Raw genomic sequence first — 13,273 nt, 5'->3', positions numbered from 1 at the left:
TGGACTCCCCGCGAGCTGCAAAACGTCCAATGGGAGGGCGCGCGGGGGAAGTGGCCAGCCAATGGCTACGCCGCGGGGGCGGGGCTGTTCCGTGGGACAGGCCCGGCGGAAGCCGGGCGGGCTCATTCTCGCCTCAGCCGTCTCGTCGCTGTGGTCGCAGGAGCTGCGGCGGCGCTATGGGGGCCTCAGATTCTTTCTTGTCTTCCTACGCCGGCCTCTTCTACTGGGTCGGGGTGTCGAGCGTCGCCTACTTCGTGTGGCTGCAGCTTCTGCGCGTAGTTTATGCCGTCCGCCTGTGGGTGCTGGGCAACCCGGCGGCGGTGGGCCCGCACCTGGGTGCGTGGGCAGGTGAGTCTACCCGCCCTCGGCCGCGCCGGTGCCCCTTGGCTCGGAATTCTCCAGTGGAGGCCTCGGCAGCCAGCCCCCGTTTCCCTCCCTTGCTCCCTCGAGGTCTGGCCGGTGCCTTCCCCTCCTAGGCCTCTGTTCAGCCCCAGCAGTTCTCGGCTGCCTTCGCTTCTTCTCCCCACTTCGTCAAACTCGCGCACGCCTTTTCCCTCCTGCGCAAGTGTGTTTGTGTCTTCCCCTTTTATGTTGGCGGGTGATAACTTTCGAGCGTTTCTCCTTGTTTTGAGAGGAGCCCTCCTGGCTCACCACTCCTCCTTAACTGACAGTCGACGGGAATAAAGTGCGGTACACACTCAAGGTCACTCGCCACGGATTAGCCGATCACTTCACATTCTGCTGATGCTGCTTTTCTGTAATCGGCGCTGTGGCAGATTTGGGGAGGGGAGAGTAAGGCTGTACTTTAATTGTTTAAATTTTTCTGCCCAGCGAAAGCTTCAGCTGCACAGTAAGATTCATAAGATTAGTTCTTGCTTTTATACTTGTAGTCAGGGTTTTAAAAAAACCTCTTTTCTGATGCATACTTCTAGAGATAATGTTTTTAGTGATGTTGGTTATTGATGTGGATGGTTTTCTGGCCATATGCATTGGAGGGGGGAGACATTATCTTGTTAAGTGTTGTGATTCCGTTCCATCATAGAGATTTAGAGTTCAGAAGCAGGAATTGGTAGTCATTATAGATTTTTTTGATCCAAGGAAAGTGGGGATAATCCTTTGTATCTATCCGCCTTTTGGCCCTTTCTCCCAAGAAATATTTATTTAGGGTCATTATTAAATTTATGTAAGACATCTTACTGGCAGAATGGAGCTTACTAGAATAGTTTTATCCTGTGCTTGGATCCCTTAAGGGTTCGGATGCCTATGGTATACTGAGGTTATCTTATATATACCCCAATTTTCTACAGTTGAGAGTTACTTGACATAGCTTCCAAGATTTTTTTTAAAAGGAAAAGCAATAATAAAGCCAAAGCTTCAGAAATGGAAATTTAAAGCAGAATTAAAAGAACATAAAGCAGGAACTTTTTTAGAGCTTTTGTATAATGTAAAGGATCTCATTAGGAGCCAAGTAAAAAAAAAAATCAGAGTTATGCTTTTGTTTGATTGCTCTGCAACTGACCTGTATGAGTTTTTGAAACATGCTCTCTTTTATGTTAATGTAATCAATAGATTTAATTCTTGGCCTTACTAAACTGCCAGTGTATTATAATATATGCATCTTAGGGTCATGAATAATGTAGATTTTCCCCCCTTAAGAAATTAAAAAGCCATGTAGAATTGCTTTTATTAAACCAGCTTCTGTGCTTGTCAGTATATGCCAGCTTGTAGCTCTTGATTTATTTGGAATTCTTCACCAATAGTACCTTAAAAATTTAATTAATCCTACGTCTCCGTCCCACTCTCTGAACTATGCACAGATTCATCTCCTGCAATAGCTAAAATAGCATCCTGTGTGAGGCAAAAAGGCATTACTTGTTTAACTCTGCCACATTTGCTTCTAGTAACAACTCCAAGTGCCCTTGATACACACTTTTGTTGGCATATTTTGCTCTGATTTCATTTAAGATGTTGCTAGCCTTGTCTTTATTGCTCTTCTATAGTACTCTTGTGATACACTTTTGTATTATGGGCAGGTTATTCTGTAGTGCTGACACAGCAATCCTGATGGCAGTACTGACTGTTGTGTAGTGGCCTGGGGCAGTTTATATTGTGATTTTATGGGGTTTTGGGTGCCATAAATTAAGTGCTATAATTTAATCAATGCTTTGCTGCATTTAGCTGTGTAAAAATATAGGCCAGCCTGATAATGGCCGGTTTGTTAAGCAAACAAAGGCAGGGAATATGAGCCATTAACAGAGACTCTCTGTGCCGGACAGAGAATGGGTGGAGCTCCACTCTGAGCTGTGGGTAGTTAGCAGAAGACATTACCAGAGTTTTTAGAAGGGAGTTTCAGGATTGCAGTGGGAAATGATGTAAACTGGAGGGGAAATAGTTGTAAGTTGCAGCAGGCTGGTGAAAGTGGGGAGAGAGCACAATGGGGGCAGACAATGTGAATCCAAGGCTGCAGAAATGGAAGAAATGAAACTCTCTTGGAGTGTAATCCTGGAAGCCCCTACATCATAGGTTTAGGTTGTATATACAGTGTGTATAAATAAACCATGTATCTTAAAGACACCACAGTCTCTACTGTGCCTTATTTCCAAAAGGAAACACAAACCCTGGGTAAGTGCCTGACACCTGAAATCTTGCACTGCTGTGGAGATTGGGGTGGTGTGCAACAGTAAGAGAAGAGGTGAAGTTTTTCTGGCACTGGGAATTTCAGTACGCAACCCCATGCTCTTCATGCAGTGATGCATGCATTACGACCATACTCATTTATGTTAACTGAAATTCATGTTTTGTCCCAGAGTGTATCTTTGCCTAGTATCACTTGTGGAAGATATAGAAGTTTGATATTTCAAAAGACTCATTCCAAAATGGTTGATGCGGCCAATGTGTAAAATGCAAAAGGAACAAGAACCCTAACCTCACACCACTCTCCACAACTCTTTACCCCTCTCTGTATCCCATAATATTCATTCTTGTCTTTCTGCAGTAGTACATATTCTGCATCCCTATCTTTCCCCTTTTTTCTTGTCTCTTTCTCATCTCCACCCCATCTTTATTTCTTCTGAGTCAGGAGCTGGAGTTTCACAACCAGTTTTCATTATTGCAATACAGTAATTCTCACTGTCTCAATCCGATTAGTCAGGTTCCAACAGACTGAAAAAACCTAGTTCTAACTCCATCAGATCCTTCTAACTTCATGGTAATACTGGGAAACCTGTTTGGCCTGCAGATTTGCAGAGAGAGAGAGAGATAGGAAAAGGCTATGTATGGCTGAAGCTGCACATAGTTAGGAAGAGGACAATGGTCTGCGCTTGGGCCTTACCTTGAACAGGCTTGTGCTAATGTAATGTTTTTGTTTTCATACAGTAAAAGGTCCAAAGAAAAATATGTTTTACATACTCATTTTTTTCCTAAATAACGTTTTGGGAACACAAGCATGTTGTGTGCTAAAAAGACACTTAGATACTTGTACAAAAGTGCAAAATTTTAAACAGTTCACAATATAACGGTGTCATGTTAATTGTCTTAATACAAATGTAGGAATCAGATGAACCACTTTTTAATCCATTCTTAAAAATTTAAATATAAGTTTCTGAGGAAAAAAACATACAACTTGATGGCTGAGTATAGGCATACTAATTTGATTTTATAATCAGTTCCATTTGGCAGCTTCCTTTTTTTTTTTTAAATGATATTTATTGAAAAAAAAATTAAAAAAAAATTACACAAAAAGAAAAACAAGACAGAAAAATAAAAAATAAAACCATCATTCTCAAATTCTCCACTTTCAATACCTTCTTTCTTTGACCTCCTCCTCCCTTTTCTTGTATCCTGATTAATAATAATCGCAGCAAATCCTTTCCATAATTCATAGTATTCTGTCATTACATTACCTTAATCTATTTTCATCTTATCTTATAGAAAACCTTAAAGTTTAAAACTTAAATCTTATTTTTACCAACTTCTCCTAGCCATAACATTCTTACCAAATTCTTTAGACATTTTTACAAGAGCCAAGTAATTTCATTTCAACATTTTTCTAGCATTCATCAATTTTATAGAACAATCCTAATGATAAAAAAAAAGAAATAAACAATCCAATCTTCATCCAGCGTCCCTTCCTCCTGGTCCCGGGTTTTGTCAGTCCTTTTTATCTTATTAATCTAGCACATTAACCTGGTAATCTTATATCCGAAGCCCTCAAGTCTCTTCCATGTCCCTTCCGCAGCTCTTCTTCATATTTTCCTTTCATTCGTGGGAACTCCAGCTTGGTAATGTTTTTGACCCTTTTCAACAAATCAGCCCCTTTTCCATAGTCCAGACTAGACTCCATGTGGTATTTAAAAACATGTTGAGAGCCCCCACAGCTCCAAACATCTGACGGCCCATTGCCAGACTCGAAAAGTCCAAATCTCCCTGTATAGGGGGGTCTGTCCAACCCCCCATTTCCAAACCAAACTTTATCTTTCCAAGTCTGGTTTTTTCCAAGTTCATTTATCAAATCCAAAAATTTATGTTCCTGCTGGGCCGCAGCTCCCTCCGTCTCTGGAGCCCAAGATTCAGCAGCATCCTCTTCTCTCAACTGTTCTGTCATGGCACACTCCTGTTTTAGCTCCTGGGTGGGCTCCATATAATTTCCCACTACCTGTTCAAAGGTTCTGGCCGCTTTAGTCATCAAATCCGTCTTCTGGCTTAACTGATCCAATAGGGCATTTATTTTGCAGAGAGCACCCAACAGTGCTTCTGAAGACATTGTCCTGCAAGGTCACAAATCCTTTCCCACGGTTGTAATCTGTGGCAGCTGCAAGCTCCCAGGAATTAGTTACAATTTCACAGTCTCCCTCTAGGGGGAAATCTTCTGGTTGTTCTTTCTTTTAAAAACAATAGCAACAAAGTTTCTTTTTTAAGGTATTTTGTCCATATTTGTTCTTTTTAAAATGCGAAAGGAAACAATGGAATCACTATGTTTCTCTTCTTTTAACTATCTGTCAAAGACATTTGTTTCTGGTCAATGAGCTTCAAACGTCAATTCTGACACCCCGCTCCAGGATCAGGACGGTGGAAAATTACTTTGCTTTAAACTCACTTCTGCAGGTTTAAACAGCCCAAAAAAGATCCCCCTTCTTCTCCTGCTGCCGAAGGGGGGTTCAGCGATTTTAAATGATGAAAGCCAATCCTTTGAAAGTGATTTTTAAAGCTCTAGTTTACGTTGTCTTTGCTTTATTCTGGCTACAAGGAAACGGAAGGCTGACTTCCTGTTTAGATCTTCCTGTTTCAGTACCAAATTTTTAAGTCCAAATTCCTTTCTATTTCGCCAGTTCTTATTTAAAGTCCAAATGTTCAATGTTCCAGTACTCATGGGTGGTTATTTTAGATGCCAAATTGTCCCAGGAAAAAGGCAGCGCTCTCCGGCAACGGCTATGTGGCTTCGCTCCGCAGAAAAAGCAATTGACTCACAGCACCGCGCCACTTCCCCCTCTTCGCTTCGGAGCCCGTTAGTGGGTTCCTTTGCGGGTTGGGGGGGCGCTAAGGGTGCCCGCCGAGTCCCACGGTCACAGGCTTCATCCGCCTGTGATTTCCAAAAGGGTCCCCGCTTCGCCGTAGCGGAAAAGACGCGTTTCATGCGGAGCTGGTCCCTCCAGTTCAGAGGGAGTCCGCCATTGCCGATGGCGCCACCCCGGAAGTTCCCCATTTGGCAGCTTCTAAGACTTTCCAACTTTTGCAATCAAATTACATAATATTTTTCCATTAGTTCTTTTCTGCCACACCAAAACAACCTTTATCCTGATATCACTGACCTGATAATTCCATCACCCTATCAGATAATGTGTGGATGTGCCTGTCTGTAGCTCTACCTAGGAGATTACGGTACATCTTGTGAAAACTGCATAATCTTGATCAGTTGTTCCCAAATCCCACCCCCTCTTTAAAAATGCTTAGGGAATTGGCAGAGCCGTCTTTGCTCCTTTTTCCTTTTTCCTTTTATAGCAGTGGTAATGCACTGTGCTATATGCCTTAAGATTTTTTTTTTTAAAAAGGCTTTTTATATCTTACACTCTATTTTATTGTAGTACAATTTGAATTCCACAGAATTCTGTAGAATTCAAATTGTAAGCGTTCTTCACAGGCATGCTGTGGACCACACAAACAAAGCTGATGGTCTGTGGACCACAGTTTGGGAACCCCCCGTCTAGGTAAATGATTATCAGAGAGTACTGAAACATGGGCATATTGTCCATGCGCTTAAAAGATACACTACAGACATTATTTCTGGACTTTGCTCATGCTGTTGACAGTCCACAAGCTGCTTCTCACTTTCTCAAATAATGTGACATGTTTCGTGCCTTAGGCAAATTGCTCATTCTACACATGTAGCCACATACTTGAGATTATAGTTGAGAGCAACCTCGAGTAAAACAGAGCACTTTTCCAAGTTAACCAAGGGTGGTATTCAAATAAGGTTTACTCCGAGTAAACCCAGAGAAATTAATCAACCTATTTTTGTCACTTGAATTTTTATGAGTCTTCTCTGCATAAGAAATAGCTGAATACAACCTTTAGTTTCTTTACCTCCTTACTACTAGCCTGCTGTATGTAAAAGTAACATCCAGTGATGTCCACCAGTTTGCCCAGCAGATCTTCTGTCTTCTATTTTCCCTTCCTGAACAGATTTTAGGGGCACATGGGGACGTGGAGAGGAAGACAAAGCCCAGATGTGCAGGTGGATGTCTGCTTGCACTATGGTTTGATCTTGCTCATATCGGCCACTAAAGGTCCTCGGGGTTACATTTACATTAACAAAAAACATCAGGCAACTATATTAAAATTAAAACTTGTAAGAATTACTTCAGCCAGAGATATCCTATCCACATACCTCTCTCATTATTTAAGATAGAGACATAAAACCATCTTTGTTTCCAATAACATTGTGGTTTGTCCATATAGTCCATATAGGTAAGCCAAAATTCCACTCCTTTAATACATGCTTTGAGGTGGTTCCAATTTACTGTGTGTTGAAACACAGCTAGTTTGGAAACTTGTACCTGTACCTGTCTTCCAGAAAAGTACCTCTCAGTTTTAACATTCGGGAACTGGACATGTTAATCCAGATAAAATCTTACTAGCCTGGAATAAACAATCTCGTTTTCCTCTGCACAGCTGTCTCTTGTTCCTCAGTCAGGAGTGCTGGACAGCACAAAGCCATTGTGAAGAAGTTGTTAGAGTGCTGAGCTAGGACCTGGGAGGCCAGGATTCAGGTCCCTACTCAGCTTTGAAGCCTACTGGGTAAGACTTTGGGCTAGTCATTGTCTCTCAGCCTAACATACCTCACATCGTTATTGTGAGGATAAAATAGAGAGGGGAAGAAGTGTTTCCTCTTCGTTAGCTCTTTGGGAATAAAAGGTGGGCTATAAATGTAATAATAAATAAAATCCCCAATTTGTCTACACCCATGCACAAAATACACAAATTGTGCACCTCTAGGAGATATTCATGCCACAGCATAAGGCAGAGGTCTCCAACCTTTTCAATCCACAACTCCCTTAACCATCTACTGTACACTCTTTCTGTGGCACCCCTGTGGGGCTCAGGAACCCAGTTATGTCACCCCTTGCCTGCAGAGTTGGCTTCCTCTCACCTTTTTGCAAACACCCTCCCTTGTGGAGTGTTCCCTCAGCCTCTTCTCTCCCCTCTCCTTGGGAGTCCTGCTGCTGCCCCTGGTCTCTGAGCTGCCCCACTCCCCGCCCCAAAGAAAGGTGGTTCCCAGAGACACCTTTTAGTCTGCAGAGTTTACAGCCAGGGCTGTAATAATAAGCTGTGCAAGCCTTTGGGAGGCAGAGACATGAGAGAGAGCATCAGAGGAGGGAGGGAAGAAAAGAGGGACAGAGGTAAGTGTTGCCCGTGGTACCCCTGACCATCATTCAAGGCACCCCAGGGTGCCATGGCACACTGATTGAAAACCACTGGCATAAGTCATCAGTTGTTCCAGTCTCGCCATAGCAATTGTCAAATGCTGCTGGGCCAGAATATGAAATATGGCCTGAATAGATTGAAGCTTTTATGGGTGGTTGTATATGGAAATACCCTTTCAAGGCAAAATATGCTTTCAGTGAGGATTATAACATGGGAAAGAAGTCCTGTGAGGAAAGGTTGAAGAAGGAGCTGGGTATGTTTTGTATGGAAAAGGGTGGGATGGGGAGAGAAAGTATAAAGGTAAAGGGACCCCTGACCATTAGGTCCAGTCGTGGCCGACTCTGGGTTTGCGGTGCTCATCTTGCTTTATTGGCCGAGGGAGCCGGTGTACAGCTTCTGGGTCATGTGGCCAGCATGACTAAGCCACTTCTGGCGAACCAGAACAGCACACGGAAACGGTGTTTACCTTCCCGCCGGAAGTACCTATTTATCTACTTGCACTTTTGACATGCTTTTGAACTGCTAGGTTGGCAGGAGCAGGGTGAGCAACAGGAGCTCACCCTGTCACAGGGATTCGAACCACCAACCTTCTGTTTGGCAAGTCCTAGGCTCCGTGGTTTAATCCACATCGACACCCATATCCCTAGGAGAGAGTATGTTGTTGTTTAGTCGTTTAGTCGTGTCCGACTCTTCATGACCCCATGGACCAGAGCACGCCAGGCACTCCTGTCTTCCACTGCCTCCTGCAGTTTGGTCAAACTCATGTTGGTAGCTTCGAGAACACTGTCCAACCATCTTGTCCTCTGTCATCCCCTTCTCCTTGTGCCCTCAATCTTTCCCAGCATCAGGGTCTTTTCCAGGGAGTCTTCTCTTCTCATGAGGTGGCCAAAGTATTGGAGCCTCAGCTTCATGATCTGTCCTTCCAGTGAGCACTCAGGGCTGATTTCCTTAAGAATGGATAGGTGTGATCTTCTAGCAGTCCATGGGACTCTCAAGAGTCTCCTCCAGCACCATAATTCAAAAGCATCAATTCTTCAGCGATCAGCCTTCTTTATGGTCCAGCTCTCACTTCCATACATCACTACTGGGAAAACCATAGCTTTAACTATACGGACCTATAAGGAGACAGTATAGCCCTCTTCAAATACCGGAAAGGCTGTGATGTAGAAGGCAAATATCCCCCCCTCCCCACTGTCCAGACAGGGAGTCTGGAGTAACCTCTCTGTCGCCATCCTTGTAGAACTTATTCTCACATATTCTGTTGTTTACATAGGTGGGGTAGTAGAGCAGCTGAGAGAATAATGGAGGATTCTGCAATTAGTTAAAATATTTGTTACAAGCCTAAGTATTAGTTTTGTAATGTTTTTCTTACAAAGCTTATATTGCAAGAACTTAGCACTATTTCCTCTGACTTGTGCAATCTATAAATATATATATTGGAAATGGAATTTTATTCTTCATATTAGAACTTAAAAAATAACAAACTTATAAAAACAAGTGTTAGGGTTGCCAAGTTGTACCTATACAGTGGTACCTTGGGTTACATACACTTCAGGTTACATACACTTCGGGTTACAGACTCTGCTAACCAAGAGATAGTACCTCGGGTTAAGAACTTTGCTTCAGGATGAGAACAGAAATCGTGCTCCGGCGGCAGCGGGAGGCCCCATTAGCTAAAGTGGTCCTTCAGGTTAAGAACAGTTTCAGGTTAAGAACGGACCTCCAGAACAAAGTAAGTACTTAACCCGAGGTACCACTGTATCTTGAAAAACCCAGAAGCAGCAAGAAAGTTGCAGCTGCTGTGGCACGTTGTGTCTTTATTAATCACTTTGCCCTGTATCTTTTGTAGGAATCAGAAGTTGAGGGTATTCCCCCCGCCCCCAAAAAAGAAACACATGGTGAGCAAGGGGACTGGTTGCAATATAGGCACAATCCATGTGAACTCTCCCTTATAACCTAATGGTATGGGATCAGTTGAGTGTACAAGACCCCACATAGTGCAAATCCTGGATGTGGTTCTTTGTGAAAATGCTGGAAGAAGCCACACAGACACAACTGAGATAGAGATGTAGGATGGACCAGCAGGTCTGACACTTCCATGTCTCACAGTGCCGGTGAATTTTCCCAGATGCCTTTCACCCTCATCCATACACACACTTTTTGTTTGATAGTTATTAATAATCAATACTTACAATATTATTCTGCTCTTCCATTGGAGTCTTTAAGAGTGGCTTAGCACTTAAGAGGATAAAAGCATAAAACCAGATAATTAAGGGCTGCTTCGGCATAATCTAAGTAAACAAAAACAAACAAACAAAATCAGAAAAACACAAAACAAAAATTTTGGGGTTAATTTAAGCTATTTGCCTTGCAGTGAAAACACATCATAACTGAGGACAGTCAGATCTCCCTGGGGAAGAACATTCCTCAGTAGGTATGCACAACAGACGTTCCCCTTTGTGATCACCACTCACCTCAGAAGGCAGGGAGAAGCCTCAAAGGGCCTACAGAGATGGCGTTTAGATTGGCAAGTTCATGTGAGGGAGGCAGTCCTCCAAGTATCTGGATCTTAAGCCATTTGAGGCTTTAAATATGAGAACCAGCTCGTTGACTTGTGTCTGTAAATGGAATAGTAACCAGTGAAGTTTCATAGTTTTGAGAAGGATTCCATTTGATGAATCCCAGTTAGAAATCTAGCTGCTGTTTGTTGTTCCAGTTGAAGTTCCCTTGTAGTCTTCAAATGCACACTGGCTCATTATAGTAGTCTAAATGGATTGCCACTAGTACATGAATAACTGGCAAAACTTTCTCTATGCGGTTGGAACTAGTGCAACAGCTGTTGTTGGTGGAACATAATTTCAATGACAGAATCCACTTGGGCTTCTACAGATGGGGCCAGCTCTAACAGCACCCTCAAGCTCCAGCCTGACCCTTAGAGGAGAGCAAGTAGGAAAAATAGTTATCCTATTTATTGCATAAGTGCAGGGTCCCCAAACTAAGGCCCGCGGGCCGGATAAGGCCCGAGGGACTCGTTAATCTGGCACTGCGTTGCGTGGCTTCCCACTTCCGGGTCAGAGGAGCACCGGAAATAGCTTGTGCGCATGTGCAAGCGTTATTTGCGCATGCGCAAGCGTTATTTCCGGTGCACATCCAGGTCGGAGGAGGCCTGTGCACAAGCTGTTTCTGGTGCTTCTCCGACCCGGAAGTGCTCCGGAAATAGCGTGTGTGCACGCGTATGGGCACGCATTCCTCCGGCCCACTGTGCCTTCGGCGCTGGAGACACCAGCCCGAGGCATTGTAAGTTTGCTGACTCCTACATAAGTGTTCTGTAAGGATTGGTAGTTCATCATGTACCATCCTTTCTGGGGGTATTTGGCCCTCTTTGAAACCTGCAAGGCAGATTCCATGCTTTCCATTGTGCTGCTAAAGAAAGGAGGGGAGACAATGAAGGAAGGGATGCAGGGACTTACTTCAACACTTAAATTTCAGTCCTTGGACCACCTAGTGAACTTGTACTTACTGGTTTTTTTCCCCTTTTATTAAGAATCTTGGACAGCTTTTAAAAAATAAAAACATAAACCATCCATTCTGGTTTTGCTGGGACAGACCTGACTTGATATTTGGCACATGCAAAAGTGAGCAAATTGTTGCTCAGCTCCTCCTTTAGTCAGAAGGAAGTTTCTTGGTGAAGTTAGAAGTGTTTACCTTTACATTGCATGTTCTCATAATTGTTGTTGCCCTTTTCTTAACCAGAAGGAACAATGATTTTTTTAAGCTGTCCAGTAAATGCAGATCTGATGCATATAAGCCATACAATTAACAGAGATCCTGTGCAAATTTTAAAGCATGTAAAATGTTGAGTTATATGCAGTTGCTTCTTACTTAACTGTTCAAGTAAACCCCTCTGGCAGTTTTTTAAAGGAACTTGAAGAGTGAGTAATGTAATGAAGAAGTTGCTTCATGGTCATGTTTGTTGGGAAAACATTTTGGTTTGAAATTGATTGTGCCTTTGAGAGTGTTTTAGCTGTAGAATGAAGTTTTTTATATATTGCTACACAGCATCCTCTGTTGGCTAACTTGTGAATCGACCTCCCTATTTTTATGCCTACAACTGTAGCATTCCTTTAAAAATACAGCATTCTCTTCAGTTATGTAATTACTGTACTGCCAAACAGTTCAACACAACATTGAAGGCTGGTATGTGTACATTGAAGGCTCTAATGTAGGAACCTCCGCTGAACAATGTTGATGCATTAGTTTAAAATGTATTGTAATAAACATCTATGCTGCTCCTTGATTGTGTTTCCACTGGTGTCCCAACTAAATTAACCCTATTTGGCTCGTATATAATTTCAGATTTACTCAGATCTTGAATGGACTTCCTTGACGGAGAGTCAGGCACTCCACCTATAGAAGGAAATACTTTGGGTGGGGTAGCTTTCTTTGTTAAGAGTTATTGCACATGCAGGCAAAGATATCAACAAAGTTCTCCTGAGGCAGGCTCATAGAAGACCATCTCAAGTAAGAAGCAAGCTTTCAAATCCCTGAGTCCTCTTAGAGCTTGGTTTTTGATCTGAGTTGGAAAGCATTCCCAACTATTCCTGTTCATCCCTTAATATCTGTGAAATGCCTCCCAAAGTGGTTTACAACCATATTAAATTTCCCATTAAAAATATCATCAAACCATTGACATTTAAAAAACCCACGGTCTATCCAAATATAAAGCAGCATACCATAAAAGAAAAGAAATAATATAACAATGTAAAAACACAGCATACAACTTACAGATCCCAAAGGCCATGGTAAAAGAAGTCTTAAGCCCTGTTTGAAATTAATGAGGGATGGGGCTTGGGTGATACCACTTGGATTTAATTCTGAAAATGTCCTCTTGCATGTTTGTGCTAACCTAATTATTTTTGCACTCCCCAGCTAGTTTGGGGCAAGGAGATAGGGGTTAGCCATTTTAGCAGTGGGTGGCAGAGTCAGCAGGGCACCTCAGCCAGTTGCCACCAGAATGACAAGCCCTCCACACAGATGCAGGTATTGGTGCTCTTATGTGTGGGGAATATGTTGCATGATTTTGTTGAGACTTTGGTTTTCTAGCAGCTTTTGGAGTGAACAGTTAGTGGGTTGGTAACAAGCCAAGTTAAATGGAGTGTGTGAGAAAGTCTGCTTGGAGATAAGGAAGCCTAGCAACAGGTGGTGATTGACTAAGTTCTTCCTTATAAACAGAATGACAAAGCAGTTTTCTTGTTGGAGTATTGGAGTGCTGAAGTTTGGAAAGAAGTTTGAGTACCTCGGGTTAAGAACTTTGCTTCAGGATGTGAACAGAAATTGTGCGGTGGCAGTAGCA

General features: G+C 42.8%; 1 protein-coding gene across 1 annotated transcript in view; it reads left to right on the top strand.

Annotated features, from left to right (window-relative positions):
* The first annotated feature begins 14 nt into the window (after window positions 1-14).
* The window catches only part of HSD17B12 (hydroxysteroid 17-beta dehydrogenase 12), a 58,371-nt gene continuing 45,112 nt past the window's right edge, over window positions 15-13,273 (top strand). Inside the window, exon 1 of the mRNA XM_081002131.1 lies at window positions 15-348. Coding sequence (XP_080858257.1) covers window positions 30-348 — 319 coding nt within the window. The 5' untranslated portion in view covers window positions 15-29. The remainder of the gene's footprint in view (window positions 349-13,273) is intronic.

This window comes from Podarcis pityusensis (assembly GCF_964106645.2).
Source record: "Podarcis pityusensis genome assembly, chromosome: 1".
NCBI lineage: Eukaryota > Metazoa > Chordata > Lepidosauria > Squamata > Lacertidae > Podarcis > Podarcis pityusensis.
This window is presented reverse-complemented; position numbering and strand designations above follow the sequence as displayed.